We start from the raw sequence: 26,240 nt of genomic DNA, 5'->3' as shown, positions 1-26,240 counted from the left end.
TCCATGCATCAGCTATCAGCCCCAGAGAGGTACCCTTTGCATCTTGGTATTGATATTGGTACACAGTGTAGGTAAGCATCAGATAGAACACTGCTTTAATTGCATAACGAAGAGAGAGTGCAAGACCCTCAGTGCTGGGCATCCTGCCTGCATGGCAGCGCATGCCTCTAGTAGCCAATGCAGGGGGACTGTCTAACTGTGCATTCTTTTGTTTGGTAAAAGGATCCCACATCTTCCTAGAAGAGGTCAGACTGAGCTGTGGAGTTACCCAGATGATTTGTGACATGTTACATGTGTATATAAACAAACAAACAAACAAAAACAGTGCATCTTCTACAAGGGAGATGAACCCTGCATCTGTCTATGGGCCTAAGGGGTTTTATATCTTGAATAAGGAATTGTCCCAGCCTCATGGATCATTTTTATGTGGCTAAAGAGACTACACAACTCAACACTTTTTTTTTTTCAAGACAGGGTTTCTCTGTATAGCCCTGGCTGTCCTGGAACTCACTTTGTAGACCAGGCTGGCCTCGAACTCAGAAATCCACCTGCCTCTGCCTCCCGAGTGATGGGATTAAAGGCATGCTCCACAACGCCTGGCAAACCCAAGACTTCTATAACCAACTCTGTACTAAATGTTTCTCTATGCCAGACCAACCCTTTCTGAAGGAAAGTCTGGCCATACAACTCTTCCATGTAAAACCGATAGTGTAGCCTCACTGCCTTTAGGATAATGCAACTCCCTCTTCATGGCTTCCAGAACATACCATGGTTATGATTCCTGTACAAATCATAATCTCTGTTTGGCATCCCTCCATGTTACCATTGTTTGTCCTCTTAAAATATTTTGTATTCATCGTGCCAAATGTTCTGTCTCATCTCTTGTTATCAATTTAACTGAATGCAATCTTTAAAAATGCAGGGACACACATCCCTGAAAGACATCTCTGTTCTATTTTTAGTTAAATTCCTCATTTTAAGTGTTTTTACTCTTGTGTTACAAACAGCTGCTATAACAGAGGCTGCAGAGAAGGTTGAGCAGTTAGGAGCTTTGACAGGTCATATCAAGGACCAAAGTTTGGTTCCTAGCACCTGTATGGAGTGGTTCACAATTGCCCATCACATTAGTTGCAGGGCATTTGACAGCCTCTTCTCATCTCTGTGGGTATCTACCCACATACATGTACCAGACAAATATATATACACATAAATGGAAATAAAAATAAACTGAAAAATGCACAAACAACATGCTAGGCAGAGCAGCATCCAAATCTATTTCCTACTCCTCTGCAGGCTGAAAAGGAAGAGAAGCCTGGGGAACAGAGTAAAACTCTCTAAAAACAATAAAGGAAAAACAACTTAAGCATCTGCCACAGTCACAGTTTACATCTGCCTGTGAAAGTATTAAGCTGTTCTATAGTAAACTTAATGAGGGAGGAGCCATATGTGTGCATATGCTGAAAGGTCTACAATAAGATTATACAGAATAGATGGATGGACACACATACACACACACACACACGCATGCTATGAAAAGTACAGAACTGTGTATATAAAGCAGTAGATAAATTAGTGTATTTCATGTTAGCTTTACATACATGTACATGTTTATATGTATATGTATGAATATATCATATATATATATATATATATATATACACACACATATGTCTATGTACACACATATATGTATACATTTCACCGGGGCTGGCTTACAGGCTCAGAGGGTGAGTCCATTATCATCAAGGTGGGAAGCATGGCAGCTTCCAGACAGGCACAACACTGAAGGAGCTGAGAGTTCTACATCTTCATCAAAGGAAACCAGGAGTAGACTGGTTCCCACTTGACTAGAAGGAGGGTCTCAAAACCCACCCCCACCCCAACAGTGACACACTTCTTCCAATAAGGCTATACCTACTCCAACAAGGCCAAACCTCCCCAATAGTGCCACCCCCTGGGGAGCATATTCCAACCACCAGAATGTTATTAGGAGAAACAATCAAAGTCAGACTGATGAGCCAGGAAGATAACATAAAAAACAAAGAGGCTTAGAGAGAGCCAACCTTAAGAAAGGATGCCACCGGTAGTGGTGGCGCACGCGGGTAGGATTTGCTGAAGGAGGCAGAGGCAGGAGGATCACGAGTTCGAGGCCAGCCTGGGCTACACATTTTATCCCGAGTTCAAATCCCAGCAACCACATGGTGGCTCATAACCATCCATAACGAAATCTGATACTCTCTTCTGGAGTATCTGAGGACAGCTACAGTGTACTTACATATAATAAATAAATAAATCTTTAAAAAAAAAAAAAAGAAAAGAAAGGATGCCAGTGGGCTGGAGAGATAGCTCAGTGGTTAAGAGCACTGTCTGCTCTTCAGAAGGTCCTGAGTTCAAATGCCAGCAACCAAATGGTGGCTCACAACCACCCGAAATGAGATCTGACACCCTCTTCTGGGGTGTCTGAAGACAGCTACAGTGTACTTATGTATAATAAATAAATAAATCTTAACAAAAAAGAAAGAAAGAAAGAAAGAAAGAAAGAAAGAGAGAGAGAGAGAAAGGAAGGAAGGAAGGAAGGAAGGAAGGAAGGAAGGAAGGAAGGAAGGGAGAGAGAGAGAGAGAGAGAGAGAGAGAGAGAGAGAGAGAGAGAGAGAGAGAAAGAAAGAAAGAAAGAAAGAAAGAAAGAAAGAAAGAAAGAAAGAAAGAAAGAAAGAAAGAAAGAAAGAAAGAAAGACAGCCAGCCAGCCAGCCAGCCAGGGAAAGTGCCTCTGAGCACGAGCAATAAACATGGTACAAGATGAACGTTACAACTACAGGCATCACATCCTTATCCTCAGCGCTGTTAGTAACTGAATCAGTACACACACTCCTGACAACAAGAAGGAAATGATGAGAACACTGTAGGAACGTGTGTGTGTGCTGTGATTCTTTAAAAGAAACACATATTTGCATACCTAGAAATTCTAGGGTGACATATTTATTAGTCTTAAGACTTGGGAAAGAAGAAGGAATTCCACAGGCATAATAGAAAGCAGACAAAGGGGGTAACAAGTGTGAAAATGTCCCAAATATATTAAATAAGTGCACAAGTTATCAAATAATAATAATAATTAAAAACAAAAATAAACAATCTCAACTCTTTAGTAGTGTATTTATATTTGATGCCAATTCCTCCCTAACTTTGACTATAGGGTAACAAATCATTTGTCTTAGTTAGAGCTTCATTGTTGTGAAGATACACCATGACCAAGTGTGATGGTTTGTATATCCTTGGACCATGGAGTGGCACCATTTGAAGGTGTGGCCTTGTTGGAATAGGTGTGACCTTGTTGGAATGGGTATGTCACTGTGGGTGTGGGTATAAGATCCTCACCCTAGTTGCCTGGAAGTCAGTCTTCCACTAGCAGCCTTTGGATGAAGACATAGAACTCTCAGCTCCTCCTACGCCATGCCTGCCTGCCATGCTCCCTCCTTGATGATAATGGGCTGAACCTCTGAACCTGTAAAGCCAGCCCCAATTAAATGTTGTTTTATTAAGACTTGCCTTGGTCATGGTGTCTGTTCACAGCAGTAAAACCCTAACTAAGACACTAAGGCAACTCTGATAATGGACATTTAATCATTTGTCTTAGTTAGGGCTTCATTGTTGTGAAGATACACCATGACCAAGGCAACTCTGATAATGGACATTTAATTGGGACCAGCTTAAAGTGCTGGAGGAGTGGAGAGTTCTACATCTTCATACAAAGGCAGCCACAAAGCAACAATCTTCTGCAAGCACCCAGAGTCTCTTCCTCACTAGGCAGAGTTTGACCCTAGGAGCCCTCAAAGCCTGCCTACACAGTGACAAGCTTCCTCTAACAAGGCCACGCTTATCCCAATGAGGCCACACCTCCTTAATAGTGCCACTTCCCATGGGCCAAGCATTTTCAAAGCACCACACCATGGCTGCTATAAGTTAGAAGTTTCTCCAGTCATTCTCTTCTGTTAAATACAAATGTGAGCTCTTTTCCCATCCAGGCATTCTTTGGGGCACTGTCACTTGGCTGAGTTCTCCAAATTGTGCTGATATTAGCAATCTAACTTTTCTTCCAAAGTAGAAAACCAAAGGGAAAAAATAGAAATTGGGACCTTATCCAGCAAACACAGGTTGCAATGTACATCCCATAATTAGAGTGAGCTAAAAATGTGAAAATGAAGCAAAACCTTTACCACATGCTATTTCCAGAACAAGGGAATTATTATATATTTTGTGAATAAGAGAAAAGAATGGGGGGGGGGGAGACATGCCTGGGCTGTGTCCTCGAGTTTGAGGTTTTCCAATAGAGCTGGAGCGTGACCAGGCTGCAGGTACTTCACGGTCTTCTTCACAGACTTCTTCGGAATCTTCGTCATGCAGATGAACTCCACGTCCGAGTGAGTATCCTCTGTGCTCCTCTTTTGGCTTCTTTGCATGAACGAAAGCTTAACAGATGAGGGACTGCCCTGAGTCAGGTCTGCCCCTGAAGGCTGGATTCTCCCAAGTTTGGATTTTTCCTTAATTAAAAACAGTAAGACATAATTTTATGAGTTGTAGTTGCATCATTTATGATGAATTACTATCTTCTCTCATGACACTCCATTATATTTTTATGTATGTAATGTAGTTTAATTATATTTACCCCCTAGTCTTGCCCACCAGTTTCTCCCAGATCTCCCCAATTTATGTTCAAATGTGAGTGGTACCCATAGATTCATATATTTCTGGTTTTTTGGTTTTTTGAGACGGGTTTTTCTGTGTAGCCCCAGCTGTCCTGGAACTCACTCTGTAGACCAGGCTGGCCTCGAACTCAGAAATTCGCCTGCCTCTGCCTCCAATTGCTGGGATTAAAGGTGTGAGCCACCACGCCCGGCCCTATTTCAGGTTTTAAAAGCTCATACCATTCCCAGTTAGTATGCTTTCTTATATCCTATGCATATTTTTCTCCTCCCTCCCTCCCTCCCTCCCTCCCTCCCTCCCTCCCTCCCTCCCTCCCTTCCTCCCTCCCTCAGATATAAGTTCTCTGCTATGGTTTTAGTTCTCCTGCCATGCCTCCCTGCCTGTTACAATGCTCCCCACTTCCCGCAATGAATAAGAATCCTCTGGAACTGTAAAACTCTACATTAAATGCTTTCTTTTCCAAGTTGCCTTGGTCATGCAGCTAAGAGACATCCACCCCCTTTTCAATTTCACGTCCTGTTTTTTTTTTTTTTTTCTTAAATCCACTAGGTCCAACTCATGCTGCCTATATTCACACAGGTGTGGCATCATCCACTGGAGCAAGGCCATGCCTCTGAAGAAAAATAACTCTCCTTTCTATAAAAGTCATCCTCTGCAAATAGCGCCTCCACTCAGGTCTGGGATTTGTGTGTTCCTCCCTCACCCATGGTAGAATGTAGACTGCCTTGGTCTTGGGCAAACTATAGATGCACGTAGCAACAGCTCCTGTGCTTATGGGTGCAACGGCCCTGCCACGCTCAGAAGACACTGATTCATAGAAGATCGCCCTGATCTCTGACTCTTAGAAGCCTCCTCCGTGATGTCCTCTGAGCCTTGTGGGGCAGAGCATGATGTAGACTGAGGTTGAGCATAAAGGGCCAAGCATGCCCTAGACATGTTTTCTCTGCACTTCTACCCATTGTGAGGCTCGGGATTATCAGGCGTGTTTCTCACTACTAATAAAAAGTTCAAAAATAAAAAGGTTTGACTGCATCCTTCAGTAGTAAATAGTTCACGCGGTGGATTCAGCAGGAGCTGCAGACGTGGGCTGAATGCAGAGACCTGACTTTGAGAACACACAATGCAACTTCACTTCCTGCCAGAGGAAGTGCATGTGAGGTGAGGCCAGTTTGCATTTTCAGGCTAATCCCACATCTCACATCCTGAATCCCGCCCCTGCTGGCTACTGTTTTCTAGCCCTTAGCTAGAGTCTCCTCTCTATGCTAGAAGCCAAACAGAACTAAGGGACTTTGGGGTAGAATGTTGGTGCTTTTCTAGCATTCCCAAGTTTCCTGCTGGTGATGAGTTGCTATCCAGGAGAACCAACTTTAATACAAAGAGAACATACTGCTCTTGTGCCTGATTCTGAAATTCAGCTATGTAGTGAGTTAGGTAAATTTCTATGAAAGGAAGGAGCAAGGTTATGAGCTCATGTGCATTCCAACTTATTACTGGGTTCAGGAGTTTTTAGTGCCTGTATAGAATACAAAAAATGCAAGCAGCAGCAACCCAAACTAAAGGGACACGCTTGAAGCAAATGCTTCAGTATTTCAAGCAAACATGGAGAAATTTCGAGACATAAGATATGTACATCTTTGTCTATTAAGACCTATGAAAGCCGGGCATGGTGGCGCATGCCTTTAATCCCAGCACTTGGGAGGCAGAGGCAGGTGGATTTCTGAGTTCGAGGCCAGCCTGTTCTACAAAGTGAGTTCTAGGACAGCCAGGGCTACACAGAGAAACCCTGTCTCAAAAAACAAAAAACAAAAAACCCCAAAGACCTATGAGCTGTTAAAGGTTGGGGAGAAGGCAAGCAGAAAGACTTGAGTTTGGATCTCCAGCACCCACATAAAAAGCCAGATGCAGTGCTGCGTATTTGTAACCTCTGGGAGGTGAGGACTTATGGCTGCTTAAGCTTGCTGACCAGAGATAGTTAGGCAAGGTGGTAAGCTCCAAGTTTATAGAGAGGCTCTATCTCACATCGTTGGAGAAGACACATGATGTTAATTGTTGACATGCACATACACATGGACACACACAAAAACATATGCACATACACATAAACAAAATAGGGGCAATTTGAAACTGTCAGGTTTCCTATACATTCTTGTGTCTAATATAGCTGAGCAGCTCTGAGGCCTCACAACTATTCCTTTTTAAAGATGCTCAAATGATTCAAATGTCCTCTGCACTTGATTTTATGTTATTATAGTGTGTATGTGAAGAGGAGGCAAAACTTCACTATGTACCACCCGGCAGGCTGCAAGCTGGGAGACTCGGCTATTCTAGAACTTATGGCAGTCCTCTTGCCTCTGCCCCCCTGGTACTGATATTGCAGGTATGAGTTACAAGGAGGGATCCTTGTAAAACTGATAAATATAATATTATATGACATTTAGCAAAATTAAAAATCAAGAAAGAGCTTGAGGACACGAACCCACTTTCAAAAGCTGGGTACAGTGACACACACTTATAATCCCAGTATTAGGGAGGAGGAGACTAGTGGATTCTTTCATCTTCCTGATAAGTCTGCCTTACCTCACAAGGCCAGGTGAGGGACAGTTTCACCAAAAAACAATACAAAACAAAACCAACCAAACAAAAACTTCCAAGGTGGGTGATGTCTGAGAGATAACATCTACAGCTATCTTCTGGTCTCTACAGGCATGCATACACCCATGCAAAGATTGTGGCACACACATGAACACCCATACATGTGCACACACATACATATAGAAGAGTCATGTATATAGAATATTTATAAGTAAATAAATTTCTATAAACTAAATCATCAGTAACTTTCTCATAGAAACTACTGGAAACATATTTTTAAAATATTAGTTCTAGTATGGAGGATACAGAGTCTGAATCAGCCATCTTTTGTAATCAGGCAAGGTTTCCCATGATAGGACTGGGACACCAGATCATCCACAAAACCTTTAACCTACAATCTGTCCTGCCTGTAAGATGGACTGGGGCAATGGTGGTGGGAGTGGCCAATCAGTGACTGATCTAATATGAGGCCCACATGAGAGGAAGCTCAAGGATGACCAGGAACCAGAGGCTGGATAGTCTAGAGACCTAAGATAGAACCAAATACAACTCACCAAAAAAAAAGAAAAAAAGAAAAAAGGAAAAAAAAGTTCCTAACTGTTTTCTGCTATACTCATAGATCAGTGCCTAGTACAGTCGTTATCAGAGAGGTTGCCTTGGGCAGCTGATGGGAGCAGATGCAGAGACCCATATCCAAACATTAGATGGAGAGAGAGCCCAGGTTGCAGGTCTCCATAGGGTGCCTCCACTGAAGCTTTGGAGAACTCAGCAAAGACAGAGAGGAGGAATTGTGGGAGCCAGGGGGTCAAGAATACCAGGGGATCATATCCCATAGCATAGCATCAACTAAGCAGGCCTCATGGGGGCTGACATAGACTGAAGAGGCTACCATGGAGCCTGCATGGGTCTACATTAGGTCCTCTGTATATATATGTTATGGTTGTTGGCTTGGTGTTTTGAGGAGATTCCTGACAGTGGTAGTGGTGGTTATCTCTGACTCTTTTGCCTGCTCTTGGGACCCTTTTTCTCCTACTGGGTTGCCTCACCCAGTATTGATGTGCCCTGTTTGGTTGATAACCCTGGGAGGCCTGGTCTGTTCTGGTGGTGCAGGGATGGATATGGGGGAGAGGGGAGGTGGAGGTGAACTTGGAGGAGTGAAAGGAACAGAATCTCTAGTTGGAAAGTATGGTATGAGAGAATAATAAATAAAAATTTAAAAAAGAATTCTCATCATATCCAACCAGTGAGATAATAAGTAATCTAAATATTATTTATGTTTTATTTTTAAAATTTCTGCTAATAAATCTATGTTAGCTAAAATATATTATTGCTTCACTCTGTGAACTAACCATCCATAGGAAAATCTGGAGACCCATGATGCTTAAGTGAGAAATGTAACAGAAATGGCTGGACATTAGTCTATGTATTTATTTAAAATTTTTGAGATTTAAATTATTTTATGTGTATGTATATCTTGCCTGCATGTTACATACCACATGCATACCAGAAGTCAGAAGACAGTGTCAGATCTCCTGAGACTGAAGATGGTTGTGAGTCACTGGGAATTGAACCTGGATCCTCTGTCAGAGAAGCCAGCACTCCTAACAGCTAAACCATCTCCCTAGATCCTGAATCTTACTTGAATTGCTCACCTTGAGTGCTGAGGAAAGGCAGGAGGACTTGAACTCGGGGATCTTGCTTGTTACTATAAGTTGAGACTTCTATGGGAAGAAAATATAAAAGCAAATTTATTAACCCAAAATACCTTTAAGTTGCCATATTACAGAAACTCAGTGTTTTTATTTTCCTAAAGAAGTGCCAAGATCACAATCCTTACCCATAATCCTTCAGTTCTGCTGCAGGGATGTTCTTATAGTGGTGGAGGTAGTGCATCATCTGATTGTTTTAGTAAGCACTGCAGATTCAATGTCTTATGAGCAACTTAATCAAGCCCCGACTGGATCCAGCTTCTCCATCCCATAATCCCCTCCCTCTCCTGTCTTGAAACCCTCTGTCCTCTGCCTGGGGCATTCTGCCTGAGGCATTATTCTTCCTTTCTGGGAGCACTGGGCTGAGCTTCAGTAAACTGGTGAATGTCTTATATCTAGCACCCAGAAGCTTCCTGTATCTCCAGGCAGGGTAGAGAGAGGGTAGAGAGAGGAGGACCTGGTACTCCCTCTGAAAAGGGTGCTCCTTCGATGCTCATGCTTTGGTTGATACTTTTAGCTACTATTTCTATTACTGCTGCTGTTTTGTTCTAAGACAGGGTCCCACTATGTAGGCCTGGCTGGCCTGAAGCGCACTGTCCTGGGAGTCACAAAGTTCTTAGTGACATGTTACACCTGCAGGTACCTTCATGGCCACCCTTCCAAATTCGAACAGGTTATTTTTACAGCACTTTCTCTTGCTTGGTGGATCCTCAGCAAAGACACCTACGCTAGAGCCTCAGGATGTTCCTGGCTCACAGACCCTCTCCATTTCCCATGCCTTTCAGTGACCAACCGATGTGAATGTCCCCACTTGAATCTTCTGTAAATTCAAAGTGCATTAGGCCAAAGTCACCATCAAAGAGGTGAGGTGGTTCAGTGGGTGTAGGTGTTTGTCACCAAGACCTGTGACCTGAGTTGAAAGAACCAATCATACACACTAAAGCACTCTTCCTCCAAATAACTAAATAAGTAATAAACAAATGTAATAAAAAATAAGATGAAAATGCTGGTGAAATAGCTTAGTGCATAAAGGCGCTTACCAAGAAAGCCTGGCGACTTGAATCAGTTACCACAACATGTGTAAGGGTAGGATACGGTAGGATACGGCTTATTCCACAGAGCTGTCCTCTGACAGCCATAGCATGGCATGGTCGTCATACATATATACGGTAGGATACGGCTTATTCCACAAAGCTGTCCTCTGACAGCCATAGCATGGCATGGTCCTCATACATATATACGGTAGGATACAGCTTATTCCACAAAGCTGTCCTCTGACAGCCATAGCATGGCATGGTCCTCATACATATATACGGTAGGATACAGCTTATTCCACAGAGCTGTCCTCTGACAGCCATAGCATGGCATGGTCCTCATACATATATACGGTAGGATACAGCTTATTCCACAGAGCTGTCCTCTGACAGCCATAGCATGGCATGGTCGTCATACATATATACGGTAGGATACAGCTTATTCCACAAAGCTGTCCTCTGACAGCCATAGCATGGCATGGTCCTCATACATATATACGGTAGGATACAGCTTATTCCACAAAGCTGTCCTCTGACAGCCATAGCATGGCATGGTCGTCATACATATATACGGTAGGATACAGCTTATTCCACAGAGCTGTCCTCTGACAGCCATAGCATGGCATGGTCCTCATACATATATACGGTAGGATACAGCTTATTCCACAGAGCTGTCCTCTGACAGCCATAGCATGGCATGGTCGTCATACATATATACGGTAGGATACAGCTTATTCCACAAAGCTGTCCTCTGACAGCCATAGCATGGCATGGTCCTCATACATATATACGGTAGGATACAGCTTATTCCACAAAGCTGTCCTCTGACAGCCATAGCATGGCATGGTCCTCATACATATATACGGTAGGATACAGCTTATTCCACAAAGCTGTCCTCTGACAGCCATAGCATGGCATGGTCGTCATACATATATACGGTAGGATACAGCTTATTCCACAAAGCTGTCCTCTGACAGCCATAGCATGGCATGGTCCTCATACATATATACGGTAGGATACAGCTTATTCCACAAAGCTGTCCTCTGACAGCCATAGCATGGCATGGTCCTCATACATATATACGGTAGGATACAGCTTATTCCACAAAGCTGTCCTCTGACAGCCATAGCATGGCATGGTCGTCATACATATATACGGTAGGATACAGCTTATTCCACAAAGCTGTCCTCTGACAGCCATAGCATGGCATGGTCGTCATACATATATATGGTAGGATACAGCTTATTCCACAAAGCTGTCCTCTGACAGCCATAGCATGGCATGGTCCTCATACATATATACGGTAGGATACAGCTTATTCCACAAAGCTGTCCTCTGACAGCCATAGCATGGCATGGTCCTCATACATATATACGGTAGGATACAGCTTATTCCACAAAGCTGTCCTCTGACAACCATAGCATGGCATGGTCGTCATACATATATACGGTAGGATACAGCTTATTCCACAAAGCTGTCCTCTGACAACCATAGCATGGCATGGTCCTCATACATATATACACACACACATGCTAAACAAAATTAAATTAAAAAATAAATCGAATTGAGAAGAATACATTACAGTCAAATTTGCGTACATGTTATCAGAATCTTCAGAAAAGCCTCTGGACATGGTATCACATCCTTACACATGGAATTCTGATTAAACGGTTCAGGGTAAAGTCTGGCAGCCCATCTTTTAGTGTCCTGCAAGCGGTTCTGATATGCAGTAGGGATGAAGAAACGCTACCCTGAAGGGTGATACCGTGGCTGAGCCTCAGGTGCCTGGCGCATGAACTTTCAATTCAGGTTGTACAAGTGCAAACTCACTCTACCCATAGCCTTATGAGCTGCTTCCTAATGTCTACTTCTGATCCTGACCACTTCTCATCCCTCTACCACAGTCTTCCCTTTGTGCACTCAATGCTCCTCCCTGTTTACACGGGCCCCTTTCATACTGCTGAACCACTAGATAACCCATGGATTTAGCCTGGATGGTGCTGTCCAGCGTTATCTTTCTGCTAAACCCCGTTCATCCTTCAAGCCTTGGTTCCAAAAGCATCCATCCCAACGGCTGCATCCAGTTGCCTAAGGAAGAACCATGCTGAACCATCTATGTTTTTAGCTCATAGAACATTTAAGAAAATGGGTTTTTACTTCTTAATATGTTTTGTTTTAAAGCTACAGAAAAAAAAAAAAGCTTCTCTGGTTCATTCTTTAAAAATACAATGTTGGGCGGGGTATGGTGGTGCACGCCTTTAATCCCAGCACTCGGGAGGCAGAGGCAGGCGGATTTCTGAGTTCGAGGCCAGCCTGGTCTACAGGGTGAGTTCCAGGACAGCCAGGGCTACACAGAGAAACCCTGTCTCGAAAAAAAAACAAAAAAACAAAAAACAAAAACAAACAAAACAAACAAAAAACATTTTTGTGAGTTACATTTACCAAGATTGCTTTTGGCCAGAGTGTCTCTACAGGAAAAGTAGAATGGAAGGTAAGATTCCAGCAAGTTCTTCACAGGGAAAGCCACTTTTCTCATATCTACACAAACTGCTGCTCTGTCAATCATGGCTTCTTAAGCTCTTTTACGAGCATCCTGTGTATTCTATTTCCATGAACTGGCCTTTGTCCAGCAGGGTCTCAGAAGCCCTCCTTCCGTTGTAAACAATGTACCTTTTCCATCTCTACAAGTGCCCTTCTCTGTCGGTGCCCACGTGCTGATCCTTCTGATCTGTTCTTGCCTGGGTCTCTTCAACCGCTTTCTCCTTTTTCTTTTGAAGCTCCTGTTTCATCTTGACTCCCCCAAGCAACCCTGAAGTATCTTTGGTAGATGTGTCCTAGCTTAATGCAGTTCACATCTTTGTCCTTTGAGTGCCTTGTTCTCAAAGGACTTCCAGAAAAGAGTGGAAATGATGTGTATTTACAGCTACACTTACACCCAAAGTCCCCCAGGATTCTACCTATCTATATGGTTGTATCACACAGCCATACAGTTGCATGTCAATGATGCATGACAGTAGACAGAACTTCAAACTTGTTTCTATGTTTCTAATGTGAGGCACAGAGCATAATTCTTGGGGTATTATAGATGCTCAGTATAGGGGTGCTGATTATAGGATAAACAGACGGTCCTAGAGTGTACTGCCTATCTTATCCACAGTTGAACCACTGTCAGATTCTCTTCTGAATTCATAGCTTGACAGATTCTATACTCCATGCTGGATACTATCACACCTTGCAAACACTTTCAATGGTGTCATATACATTCATTTCCAGTTAAGTGCTGGCAATCATCTATAATGAGACTGATTCCTGATAGGACAAAGCAGACTGAGCCTAGCCTGGCTATAATATATGACCCAATTGCACGATTTGAATTTGCAATGTTTTAATAATAACTTAAAGACAATTATTGCTTGCTATACAGTTTTATTGTAATCTAATCAGAACTGGATTACTAACCACATCACTAAGCAATAATTGTGAGTAACTGGGTATTTTTTTTTTTTTTTTTTTTTTTTTTTGGTTTTCAAGACAGGGTTTCTCTGTGTAATCCTGGCTGTCCTGGAACTCACTTTGTAGTCCAGGTTGGCCTCAAACTCAGAAATCCGCCTGCCTCTGCCTCCCGAGTGCTGGGATTAAAGGCATGCGCCACCACACCCAGCTGTAAATGGGTATTTTATAAGCCTCATAAATTCTACTCTTCATTTTAACTTCAGAATTGTTTCTACAAAAGGACAAGAGACAGAAAAGCACAGAAGAGTTTCCGGTCGCATTTTGAATAAAAATGCATTAATAATTATGATCAAACAGAACATTTTGAAGCTATCAAGAAGCCAATAGAAGATACTGTACTGGCTTCAAGGAATAGAGTGGGGGTAGACAAGAGAATACAAGAGGAGAAGGAGGAGGAGGAGAAAGAAGAGGAGGAAGAGGAAGAAGAGGAAGAGGAGGAGGAAGAGGAGGAGGAGCCACTGTAGTGAATACTTTCTCCCTTAGCTATGCACTCAGCAGCTTTGAATACAGTTAATAGATGGTTATTATTTCCTGAGTTTCCGTAAAGGTGCTTGATACAGCCTATAAAATCTGTAGTTGCCTTCCTCCCACTCACCCGAGTTCCATTCACTTCCTTTCTGATTATTTCTACTCCTTTTTATTTATTCATTTATTCATTCATTCATTTTTACATCCTGACTGCAGCTTCCCCTCCCTCCTCTCCTCTAAGTCCTTCCCCCTTTTTTCCCCCCTGCACCCCCCCTATCCACTCCTCTGTCTCTTCAGAAAAGGGCCAACCTCCATGGATATCAACCAAACATGGCATATCAAGTTGCAGTAAGACTAGGTACCTCCCTTGTATTAAGGCTGGAAGAGGCAACCCAGTATGAGGGAAAAGATCCTCAAAGCAGGCAAAAGAGTCAGAGATAGCCCCTGCTGGAAGACCACAAATCAATCAAGCTACAGAGCTGAAATGTGTGCACAGGGGGCCCAGGTCAGTCTCATGCAGGTTGTTGGTTGAACGGCAGATCCTGTGGGATTTTGTGTGGTATCCTTTACCCCTCTGGCTCCTACATTCCTTCCTCCCTGTCTTCTGCAGGATTCCACAAGATCTGCCTAATGTTTAGCTGTGGGTTTCTGTATCTATTTCACTGTTTGCTAAATTAACCCTCCCTGATGGCATGCGGGCTAGTCACTGATTTATGAGTATAGCAGAATAATTAGGAATTATTGTGTTGACTTATTTTTGCCAGTCATTTTGGTTCTATTTTAGGTCTCTAGATTATCTGGCTTCTTGGGTCCTAGCCCTCTAGAAAGTGTCCGGGGTGAGTTCCCTCTTGTGGCATGGGTTACTTTCTAATTCCAGGGATGGCTTAACTTGAGCTTTTTTTCACGAGTATTTTCATTCCTTAAAAAATACCCATTGTGAAATTCCTTACTCTTCCTTACAATTATAGCTTTTATTGTATCAGGAGTATCTCTGATGCTGTGGCTATCAATTAAAACCTCTTTCCCCTTCATCCCTCCCCCCTCTCTCATGCTCCTTTTGACTATCCTTCCTTCCTCAATTCTACTGAGAAAAAGCCTGTGCCCTGGGCTGGGCCTCTCCTGATGGTTCTTAGCCCTGGGTCCTCAGGTCACTTACGCTTCTCCTTAGAACCACGCTTCTCCAAACTTCTTAATTTCTCCTATCCAAGTGAGGTTTTATTCTCTCAATTGAAAACAGGAGCAGAATAGTTCAAAAACTCAGAAATTTCAGTCCTCTAAGACTTCTGATTCTATACCAGAAGGGCATGCGTGATTCTCATTGCATGGTCAGCTGTTCTGTCATTGGTCTCTAATTAACTCCGGTTCCTTGTCACACAAGTCTGTTCTTCTGGGCACCCATATACGGTGCCTGCCCTTCACTGTCATCAGATAGCCCTGATTCCTTTTTAGAGGAGACAAGATTAAGGTTATTAGTGTATGTGAAGGCCCTGAACTACTATTACCATGTCTTGGGAAAACAGCTCCTCTGACCTAAGGCCTCTCCCTAGTCCTCACCTTCTACCTTCTGTCTCCTGGACTTGTCCATCAGCCAGACGCCAGATCTCTCTTGTGTGATAGGATGTTTCAGTTTCACTGGCTATCTTACAACAGTTCAGAAACATGGACGAACTGCTCAGCCACAGATTTACCACAGCCCTGTGTGATCATGCAGTTACAAGCCCACCTTCATCAGTTTTATATACATTTAGTTGCTGTCTTTACATTCCACTGACCCCTTCTCCTCAACGTACCTGAGCCCTACTCAGAACTTCTATCGTAAAACCCAATGCAACAGAATTAAAGGGACAAAGCCAAGGCAAAAGAACAAAAGAGGAGGAATATGCTAAGGAATTAAGACAGAGTAGGGTACATCAGCTTTCTTTCTAAAGCATCCTCTGCGGACAAATAGCGGGTACACTAAAAACTTCTGCACATGCTAAGTGTACTAAGTGAAGTTTGCCCTCCGGTTGTAATTAGAAGTAGCATTTTCCATTAACTGACGTAGGCTGTCAGCATCAGTTTGCAGGTTGCCCTATTATTTTTCAGTATCTTTTAAAATCACCTATATTCATTTTTAATTTGAAGAACACATTTTCCCATCTTTGATTGCACTTTTATAATCGTGAACTCTGTCAGCGCAGCTAATCTACTTCCAGTTCTCTCTCCGCTATCTAATGAATAACTATTTCCTAATCACGAATCTTTTTATTCCCATCATCTTTTTCAGATTTAGAAAAAGAATGATTATGATAGAAATCTTAAAAATACAGGTATTTATTTTTAAATGGCGCTCCTAACCTCTGCCAGCAAGGTGACTGCATTGCTCTTAGAAGTTCAGAGTCTTGCAAAACCACATGGAATCAGCAAAAGCTGCCTCGGGTGGGTTATCTGTGGGAGCAGAACACACAGGAACCCCCAAGACAGGGAGAAAGGGGTGAACATTTGTGTTGGACACAGCCTGGAATTCCAAGGCTCCAATGGCAGAAAATTTTGTTTTGTGAACCTGGGGATCCATCCAGGAATCTACATTTCCACAGACGTGATGTTTTCTCATACAGATGACCCCCTAGTCACCTCAGACTCAATGCCTCAGAAAACAGAACAGTCTGTCTGTCTGTCTGTCTGCTCTCCTTCTCCTCCCACTTCCCTGTTTTGTGTATGTGTTGATGATGTGTGGGACAGTACAGAAAAATGCTTTCATGTTCCACAGCAATGTTCTAACTTTACTTCACTTAAGATCTAAGAGGAAGTAATGCACCTCTGAGTGCAGTTTGTGACTGATTACTAATGAACATTTAAAGAATTTACCTCTCGAAACCCAGTGTCTGGCGAGTGTGTTTGAATTTGAAGGGACATTTCTATAGCAAAAATTAATCAGTCTCTCTCTCTCCCTACCCTGCCCCGTTTCTCTATTTCTAACATCTTTGTCTCCTAAGTTCTACAAAGCAAATTTCCGCCACCACTTGCTACATTCTTTTCCTACTTAAAAAGCTGCTAAGCAGGTCTTGTGCTGTCAGAGTCTCCTGGAGCACATGTGTGCATCAGCCCAGTTGGGTCTGGATGACACTACTGCCGTGGAGTCAGTCACCACTTCTGGTTCTTACAATCTTTCTGCTTCCTCTTCTACACCACTGAGCCCTGAGAGGAAGGGCTTGATGAAGGCATCCCACTTAGGGCTGAATGCTTCGAAGTCTCTCCCTCTCTGCACATCGACCAGAGGGGGGAATCTCTGTGTTAATCACCGTCTCCTGCCAGGAGCAGCTTCCCTGATGAGGAATAAGCAAGACATATAAGAGTATGTCATTAAGAGTCATTTGCCAGTGGAGTGTCACTAGGTACATCATCCGTGGACTCAGGGGCAGGTACCATGACCATAACCCAGGAGTAGTTAGCCAACACAAAACAGATTCCACGAGCTTTGTTGCTGTTGCTCTGTTTGGGTTTAGTCTGTCTCCTTTGGTGGACTTTTTGTTTGTTTGTTTGCCTTGTGGTTTTCATTTGTTTTGGTGTTTGCTTCTTTGTTTTTAGTTCTATGGTTTTTTTTTTTTTCTTTTTAGAGAAAGAACAAACATGAAGTTGGGTAGGTAGGGAGATGGGAAGATCTGGGAGGAGTTGGGAGAAGGCGAACATCAAAGAATATTCTATGTAGAAACCCTTTAATGATTAAAAAAGCCACTTAAAAAAGCCCAAGTGATCACCTAGCCTTCTAAAGCTGCCCCAAACTGACAGAATCCTTAAACAGAAATCAACCATTTAGCTCTAGATTCCTCAGTTTCTTCTGTGTATGTGAGGTGGCTCCATCCTTGCAGTGTCAGGCCCTGGGGTATCAGCAGCCCTTCTCCATACAGGGTGGAGGAGGCTGGGCCTGGTCAGGGAAGACAGGCTAAAGTGTTAAATGCACCTGCTGGTAAAGTCTAGGGTGGAAACAGAATGGGGGGTGGGGTGGGGATTCAGTCTGAATTTGACCTGAGCCTATAGAATTGAGATAGATAATAGATGATAAAAAATGCAGGAGTCAAAGAAGTTCAACAAGGACTAACAAGCCAGTAGTACTACAGATAAGTTCAAAGTCACAACAGTAATAAAGTCCACATCCTTGAACTAAATTCAAAATGTGAATTCAGGTTTCGAATAAGAAGAGATATGAAAGTCAAACAAGATGAGAAACAGGTCTCCCACTCCCAGGGAAGAACAAAGGCATGTTGTGTCCAGACCTGGAGGCTTAGTGGCCAGGGTGTCCCTTAGACAGGAGCAAGGAGGAGCCTTGGAAGGAAGCTGAATACCTGCACCTTCCTCAGCTGAGTCAAGGACCAGGCTCCAAAGCGCATCCAGGATGCTGGGGAGCCTCTGATGGGCCTTAGTTAGCCAGTGCACTAACTGAGAACTGGTGGTACACACAGTTCAGGTGCTTGAGGAGGTGTGTAGGGCAGAGATCAAACAGGTACCTTTACATTAGATTCTAAATGGGTATTGTCCCCTGTTGAATTATTCAGGCCACACAAGGCTATTTCTGTCCTCCTAAAGAGAGACATAGTCCCCTCTGGATTTACAATCATCTTGGCCTTCAATATCAGTATTTGGTCATTTCTGAGAAGCCCAGTAGCAGATGACAATAGGCAATGCTCCTTAGTTCCAACCTCCTGGAAAAAAAGTTGAATAATTTATGAATCCAGAAGTTGGGCATATACTGGGTTCTGTGAATCACATGCCATTACACCAGGCTGATGCCTTCTCTCTGGCTAATGATCCTATCTGAGATGGTTTAGCAAACACAAACTGTTGTTTTGACCGAAGGTTTAATGTCATCTTCTAAAGATGACGGTTTGACCAGACAGTTCAAGTTGAGGCGAGAGGACCACCCTCTGATGTCACTCTATTGTGCACACTGAGCCAGGCATGGTAGTGAGGGGAGCATCGAGACAGAGGCAGCCCACCGTCCCTGCCTTCATCAGGCTTCTGGATGAGTTCGTCACAAGCAGTTCTTCTAACCTCTCATTATTATGCAGGAACGCTGGGCCGACAAGGGTGAACACATTATGTATTTTCCATCTTGGAAGAGTAATGCAACACCATGGAGAAATGAGATCTCTGTAGCCAGAGTAAGAAAGTAAAATATTTCGGCCACAATGAGAATAATAGCCTCTTATAAGACAAGAGGTCTTTAGGTGCTATAAATTTCAGAACATAGATGTTGGTGGAAGGGGGTTGGAAAGTTCTTGTGATAAATCAATACACTTTCTAAGGCGTCTGTCACCGTGGTGACACAGATTTGAAACCAGCATCCTACACAATAATGGCACATTAAATAGACTAAATTCTAGATGGGAAAATGTGTTCATATTCTCCATTACAAAGTTCTCTTCAGATAGGTCATTTTAACTTTAAAACCACAGTTAAAAATCCTGCAAGCTGCCTTTGCTCAACATTTACAGCGACAATGGCCAACACGGGAACTGCAAGATTATTTAAGTTCAATTTTTTTGTGTGTATCCATATCAGCGCTGCAAAACTATAGAAAGCTATTGCTGCTTTTTCCTTTCAAGAGGCATTGAATTCCACCAGGACTGTTCATTTGGTAGAAAGACTATAAACAAGACAAATGGAATCCAAATGTGGACTTTTACTTCAGTATAATTCATTCTACTTTGACCAAGTGTTAAGAAAAAAATTGGTCTCTGGTAATATATGATGTAGAAGTTCCAAGTCTCACCTGTATAAGAACACCCAGTCTTACTAAATGCAATATCAAATGATTCATTCTGTCCTTCACATTGTTTGCTAAATACCTATCACTCAAAAGATCCAGCCCTAGGTGTTGCTAGGATTGTGGATATGAATAAATGATTTTTTTTTCACTTTCTAAAACTGTGTAGCCTATTGACTATGTAAGTGTCTGTAATGGCAAGGGGAAGGGGGAAATGTGCTGGAAGAAACACATGCCAAGGACAAGAGAACCAGAAGAAAAAGGGATGCTTTTACAGGCCTGGATGGATAAAAATTTCCCATCGGGTTTGGTATTAGTTTGAGATCAGAAGGGGCAGAGGCCACCATAGAGGAGCACAGCAGAAAGAAAGGTTCTCAGGGCAGCACAGGTAAGAGGAGCCCGTGGAAGAGTGCAGAGAAGAGTCAGGCCAAGCACAATACACGCATGTTAGGAAGAAAGTAGTCTCCGATTACAGACAGCCTTGACTGTGGGCTAACAAATTACTATTAGCCACAAAGCCTAGAGGAGACATAAGCAACATAATACACACTGCACAAACATGCAAATTCGGAGCACCCCTATGGCAGCTCACAACCTTCCAGCTCCAGAGAATCTGATGTCTTCTTCTGACTTCGATGAGCACTGAACACACATGTGTAGACATACATGCAGGCAACACCACCACCCCCATAAAATAAAGAGTAATTATAATATTTAAGTAAAAGATAAGCACACAGTAGTAGGTCAGTTTCAGGCACGAAACTATGATTCATCTTTTAATGACTGAGGGCATTAAGGGAATTTTAATGTGATACCACAATGCCTGAATCAAATGTCAGTGAAAGAAAATTCTATGCCCAGAGTCATCCTTGATATACAATGGAATCTAGTAATTTAAGCTGTGAGTTAAAACTAAGGGAGAGGAACTGGAAGCTTAGAAACTTCTAAACTGCATAGAATTTGATTTCATAGGTCAATGGTATTAAAAGTACTGCCTCAGTATATTAGAAAATAGAAAAGCAATTATCCAGTTAATTTGTCAGCGGCAGCAAAGCACTCAAGCGACGCGTGGACATGGAAACGCTTCTCTCGGCCAGCAGGTGGCGCATGTCACTCAGTGTAGAAAGCAGGTAACACTGGGAGAAGGAAGCCTACACTGGAGTTGGGTACAAATTCCTCATTCCTATGTTCAGAGGAAAGATTGCAAAGGATTGCTCCAGCCACACAATTTATAACCAGGGCTTTCGCTGGCTGACACTGAGTATCAATTACACAGTTTCTTTATTCTCAAAAAACGTACCACCATGGGTGACAGATCTTGAGGTGGCCTTTCCTCTTAGCTTACTAAACGAAGGGGGTTTCTTTTACCAAATATGATTTGTCACACACCACTCTGCTGCTCTACAAATGTTTGGGTGGCCTTTTCTGTGCTGTTCTTTTCCCTGTGAGCCAAACTGGTGCAAAAATGAGACAGAAAAATCCAAATGTCACCATTTAAAGATGTGTGACTCAATTAATCACTTGGCTCTCTCCCTTGGTTATAATGAATATACGTAGCTAGAATGGCGTAGGAAGTATATATAACCATGTGGGGATGCAGCTCCAGGATGAGTTATACCTTCCACACTAGGGGACAAGGCATGCCAGCCATTAGGCTGCCGCTTCTACCACAACAGTTTTCTGATTGACTCTGGGGTACTCTCATGTGGGTGTTCCTAGGGGTAAGAGACTGGCATGCTACACACAGGTAGGCTGTGTACAGGGTAGGGGTAAAAAAAAAAACCAAAGCTGCTGGGTTTTGAGAGGAAGAGAAGGGTTACATTCTACTGTCCTGGTTGTGGGTGCTAGAGCACCGAGAGCCACAGAATTTGAGATGCAGAACGATCCTGGAAGTTTGGATCTAGTGTTGAGTGTCAACCTGACAGGCTCAGGAATCACCTACGAGACAACCCTGCAGTGACAGATTGTTTACATAAAGTGAGCCCCTGGCTTGGATGATGTGAGCTGGATCTAACATAAAAGATTGCTTCCTGAGCTCTGGTTTTCTACAAGAAGGTACTTGACCAGTTGCCAAGGGAGGGAAGCAATGAGTAGTCCTACCCTGATGCCACCCCTGTGAACTTGACAATGACCACCATGGCAAGATAACCCTATGTTTGCCATAAGTAGCGTGCCCATGTTGGTGTAAACGAATGTCTGCCTAGTGGTACTTAAGGCCCACTCAACAGGAAGGAAATCATGCCCCAGGACTAGAAACCTTGTCAGCTTAGCATGGCTAGTGATGTCATAAACCTCAGGAGAGAATCTACTCCTGATAGTTCTCTAGACCAGCATACTCCCTTACTACATTCTAAATCTTATCCCGAACCCACAGGTAAGTATAGTTACCAACCCTCAGCAAAGAAACCTCTCTTTACAGCCAGCAGAGATGTTCATAGAAAGCCACAACTGGACACAAAGCAGAGATCAATGCACTGTGGGGAGCCTTGACTCCCCTGCTATGATGGCCTCTGTCTTTGAACTGTGAGCCAAAATACACCTGTCTTCCTTAAATTGCTTTGGGTAATTTTATCACATTTTATCACAGCAACAGAGAATTAACTAAGATACCTAGTGACCCTCTTCACTTCCCAGATCAGACCGCCAGCTGCCGTTGATGCTGGAACATAGATGTGTAGAGTAAGACATGGCTCCATTCACTGCCCAGGTCTGCATGGTGGGTTAGTGATCACTACCAGTGAGAGGCTAGAGAGAAGAGCAAGGACGGGGACACGCGTAATTACACGGTTTAGACTTTATGACAGCCTGGCTTCAAGAAGACAGACAAATGAATGCCAGCCGAGAAACGTGCTGAATCATGGTAGTAAATTAGCCAGTCCTGATTTGCCAGCAGCACACAGCCAGGACAAGAATGCAGTTTATTTTGATACTGAGTGGAACCAATGCTGCTTCTCTGACCTCCCCATGCCCACATCTGTCAAAAGTCCTTATGTGAAAGACATTCTAAGGGTACCAAGAAGACAACTTCATACCATCTGCTGCGTGGCTTTTAGGCTCGCTTCTGGCATTGGGTAGGTATCTCCAAACAAGAGTTATTGAACACCCACATTATTCTCATGGACTCTTTTCATAAAAAAAAAAAAATTGAGAGGTTCTTTCCATATTCTCCTATTCAGTAATTACCATATTTTATAAAGAACTTGGCTATTTTGGAAAGATAACTATACCATACAAAGACTGGGTTAGCTTTTTTAAAATCTAAGTACCCCATGAAGGTCAAGAGCAGTGCTCTTTGCCAAGTTCTTATTTATGCTGTTCTTGTCTTGAATGTTCTCTCTGATTCCTTCAATTTACTCTAACTAGACTTCAAGAATTCAAGAAAGAAGTTCCAGGCTACTTTCCCTGTAACATGTACTTACAGTTAATGTACTTACACTGAATCACCCTTCCCAGTTTCTTTAGAAAGGATTTCCACACCATTTCAGCTGTGATCAGAAATTACTGAACTAACGTTCTATTGTGGTTGGAAATTTGTAAATCATCATTAGGTTTGGTCAGAAGGAGACTGTTTTTTTAATCTGAGGATGTGATATATTTACTATTTCAATAATGGTCTGTTGCGTGCCCTGTACCTACCAGGCACAGAGATAGGTAATACTGAGTCATGGTAGGCAAAGCTGAAGTGTTTCCCTGCCTCCAGGAACTTTGCAGTCTACTATTCCAGTAGCTTTGAACTTAATACATGGTCTAGTCTGGGGTGTGCCCAAAAGCAAGCATTTAAAAGTCAATGACCACTGAATTAACCAGCTGCCCAGGGTCGGGTCACTGATAAGTATTGAATACTTGAAAATATGTTAAGATTCTAGGAATGTTTGCCCATGTAGATTTTTGTGGAAACTTTCCTTTCAGGACAGTAAGACAGTGAGGATTCTTATATCCTTTGAACAAGATTTCTACAGAAGTGGTTCTAAATTGCTGTTAGAATTGGAATGAGCTGAATCTATAATCTAGACTTAAATTTGTGTGAGGGAAAAAAAATTCTACTGAGAGAGAGAGAGAGAGAGAGAGAGAGAGAGAGAGAGAGAGAGAAGGCAGAATGGATGGCTCCCATCTGTTGACTTCATAAGCTGCCATTAAGATCTCCACTCAATAATGGCTAACATAGTCCAACTTTAAACAAACAATAAGCTAATCAAGGCTTTGTGAATGACACTATCAATATCCAATGGTCAACAGTGACCTTTAAGGAAGGAAAACAACATATTCAGAGACGGTCAATCCCAATGTGTTGAATGTCTTCCCAAAGCTTCAAGGAGTGATTTCCAATTAAGAAACGACTTTTAAAATGGAGATATTTCCAGATAGAAACTTCTGTATTTATCTATTTGGCTGTTAGTTAAGATAATCACAGGCTCTCCCGCCTTCATCTCTGGTTTCTTTGAGCACACTGCAGACTAGGGGCTTTATGAGCTAACTAGAGAGGCGGGGTGTGTTTTAGCAGTAGGAAATGCTTAGGGGACGCATTTCCCAAGTAATCTTTAGTGTCGTTCCAAGACTGAACAAGGCACTAGGCTAAAAGGGGAGAGCTAGTCCTGTGACCACCTCAGGTGGTATCCGACTTGCACAGCAGATCCCTAGCAAAGTGGAAAGGTAAGAGGACAGGTTTGCATTACGTTATAAAACCCAAAACTGATGTAATATTGGATTGACTCTTACCCTATCACCAGATTTTCTATTCTAATGAGGCTTTCCTTTTTTTGTTTTCTGGAATTGGCAGACAAGCCAATACTTCTGCCTATTTACTGCTGATCTGCTCAAATGATACTTGAGGAAACAAACTATATAAACTTTAAAATGCTTAATTTGAGTGAGTCCACAAGCAGGGATAAAACTCTTGGATCAGAGAATAAGGGCTGGGGATATGGCTCAGTGGGTAAAGCACATTCGACATGAGCACAGACACCTGAATTGAATCCTCAGAGCCCACATAGACTATGTGCAGTGGTGCACATCTATGATCCCCCGACACTCCTCTCTGATATAAGAACCAAGAACTGAAGACCTCCAGAGGTTCACAGGCAAATGCATCTTTGAACAACAGAGAGACACTGCGTCACACAATATGGAAGGTGAAGACCGACTGACACACAAGATGGTCCTATGACCTCTGCCCATGCGTGAACGCACATGGGTGCTCTCTAGCAAACAAATCACAGTGAGAATGAAGATAAAAATACACTAAAGATGTGGAAGGGGAAAGGAAAGGAGAGGAGTGAAATATAAAAGACCGAGTAAGAGAGGATTGAAAATAATCGAAGTGTATCATGTGTATTATAGAAATGTCCTGAGGCGTTCCCTTAACCTGGACAGTTGATACATGCTAATAAAAGCAAAGATCACAGAATTTTCCTGTTTGTAACATTTCTTTCACTAAAATTGCTATAACTCCCCATTCATTCATAATAATGTTTATTCTTATTGAGTTCTCATAACAATTAAAATGTACATTTGACATTCCATATGAATAGTCCAGAGCTGTCTACAAAACAGTCTCTACCCAAAATGTCCATTTCCAGGGAAGGAGCCTGGTAGTACAGCAGATAAGGGAGGGATGTAGCCTAACCTTTGTAGTCATGCAAACATAGTTCCCTGTCTTGAATACCTGACTCCAAAACAAGCACACAATTGCAGAGTAGAAAGAAATGCCTTGTCCCCCTACACACATGCTCTGTGTGCAGGTAGATGGTCTTAGATAGTACCTATGCAGATATTTTAATAGACCTCCTTCCCTTCCCTTTAGCAAATTCTCTGATGCAGAATTAAAAAAAAAGGACAAAATGGAAATAAAAAAGAAGCTGTATATTTTACATGAAAAACCATATTGGTCGATTCCCATGTAAGGACTCAACAGCTCAAGAGCAATTGCTTAATTTGAAAAGATGAGCGACTCTCACCTGCGGCTGCGCTTCCACCAGCTTGTCCTGATATCTCTGGACTGACTCTTGAAGTTGCCTCTCTCTCTCATCTTTTGATGGTGGTCTTCTGTTCACGGTGCCCAGTGGGATAGAAGGCAGGCGCTCTATCTGGTTACAGCTTCACAATCAAGAAGTAACAGATTAGCGTCAGGAGGCAGTGGAAAGGTGTTTTGCTGACTAGTTAAAGTGTTATAGTTTCTATTATACACCCACAATTTGACTCTAAAGCAGAATTATAATCTTAAATGTTCAGTTGGTATGGGAAGGAGCTACATAGAAAATGTAGGGGCACATGTATTTACCAGGATGTGGGAATGTAAATTATCTTGTTATTGGTCCACTTATCCTACATTATCATAAATCAAGTCTTTAGAAATAATTTGTTTTGGATCATCTTGCTACTGACAAACATTTCCCCACTCCATCCCCAAATTTGTTATTGAAATCTATTCACCACTCTAAAATACTACAAAAAAAAATTCTGCCTCTGAGATTCATGGATCTCTA

The 26,240-nt window shown here is 42.6% G+C and overlaps 1 protein-coding gene across 1 annotated transcript in view; it reads right to left on the bottom strand.

Annotated features, from left to right (window-relative positions):
* The window catches only part of Morc1 (microrchidia 1), a 199,669-nt gene that overhangs the window by 39,477 nt on the left and 133,952 nt on the right, over nucleotides 1–26,240 (bottom strand). Inside the window, exons 17-19 of the mRNA NM_010816.1 lie at nucleotides 25,713–25,851; nucleotides 8,944–9,012; nucleotides 4,291–4,536 (exon numbers count right to left, since the gene is read on the bottom strand). Coding sequence (NP_034946.1) covers nucleotides 4,291–4,536; nucleotides 8,944–9,012; nucleotides 25,713–25,851 — 454 coding nt within the window. The remainder of the gene's footprint in view (nucleotides 1–4,290; nucleotides 4,537–8,943; nucleotides 9,013–25,712; nucleotides 25,852–26,240) is intronic.

The sequence above is a fragment of the Mus musculus genome, chromosome 16, assembly GCF_000001635.26.
Source record: "Mus musculus strain C57BL/6J chromosome 16, GRCm38.p6 C57BL/6J".
In the NCBI taxonomy this organism is placed as follows: Eukaryota; Metazoa; Chordata; class Mammalia; order Rodentia; family Muridae; genus Mus; species Mus musculus.
The sequence above is the reverse complement of the archived record's forward strand: the minus strand, read 5'-3'. Positions and strand labels throughout refer to the sequence as shown.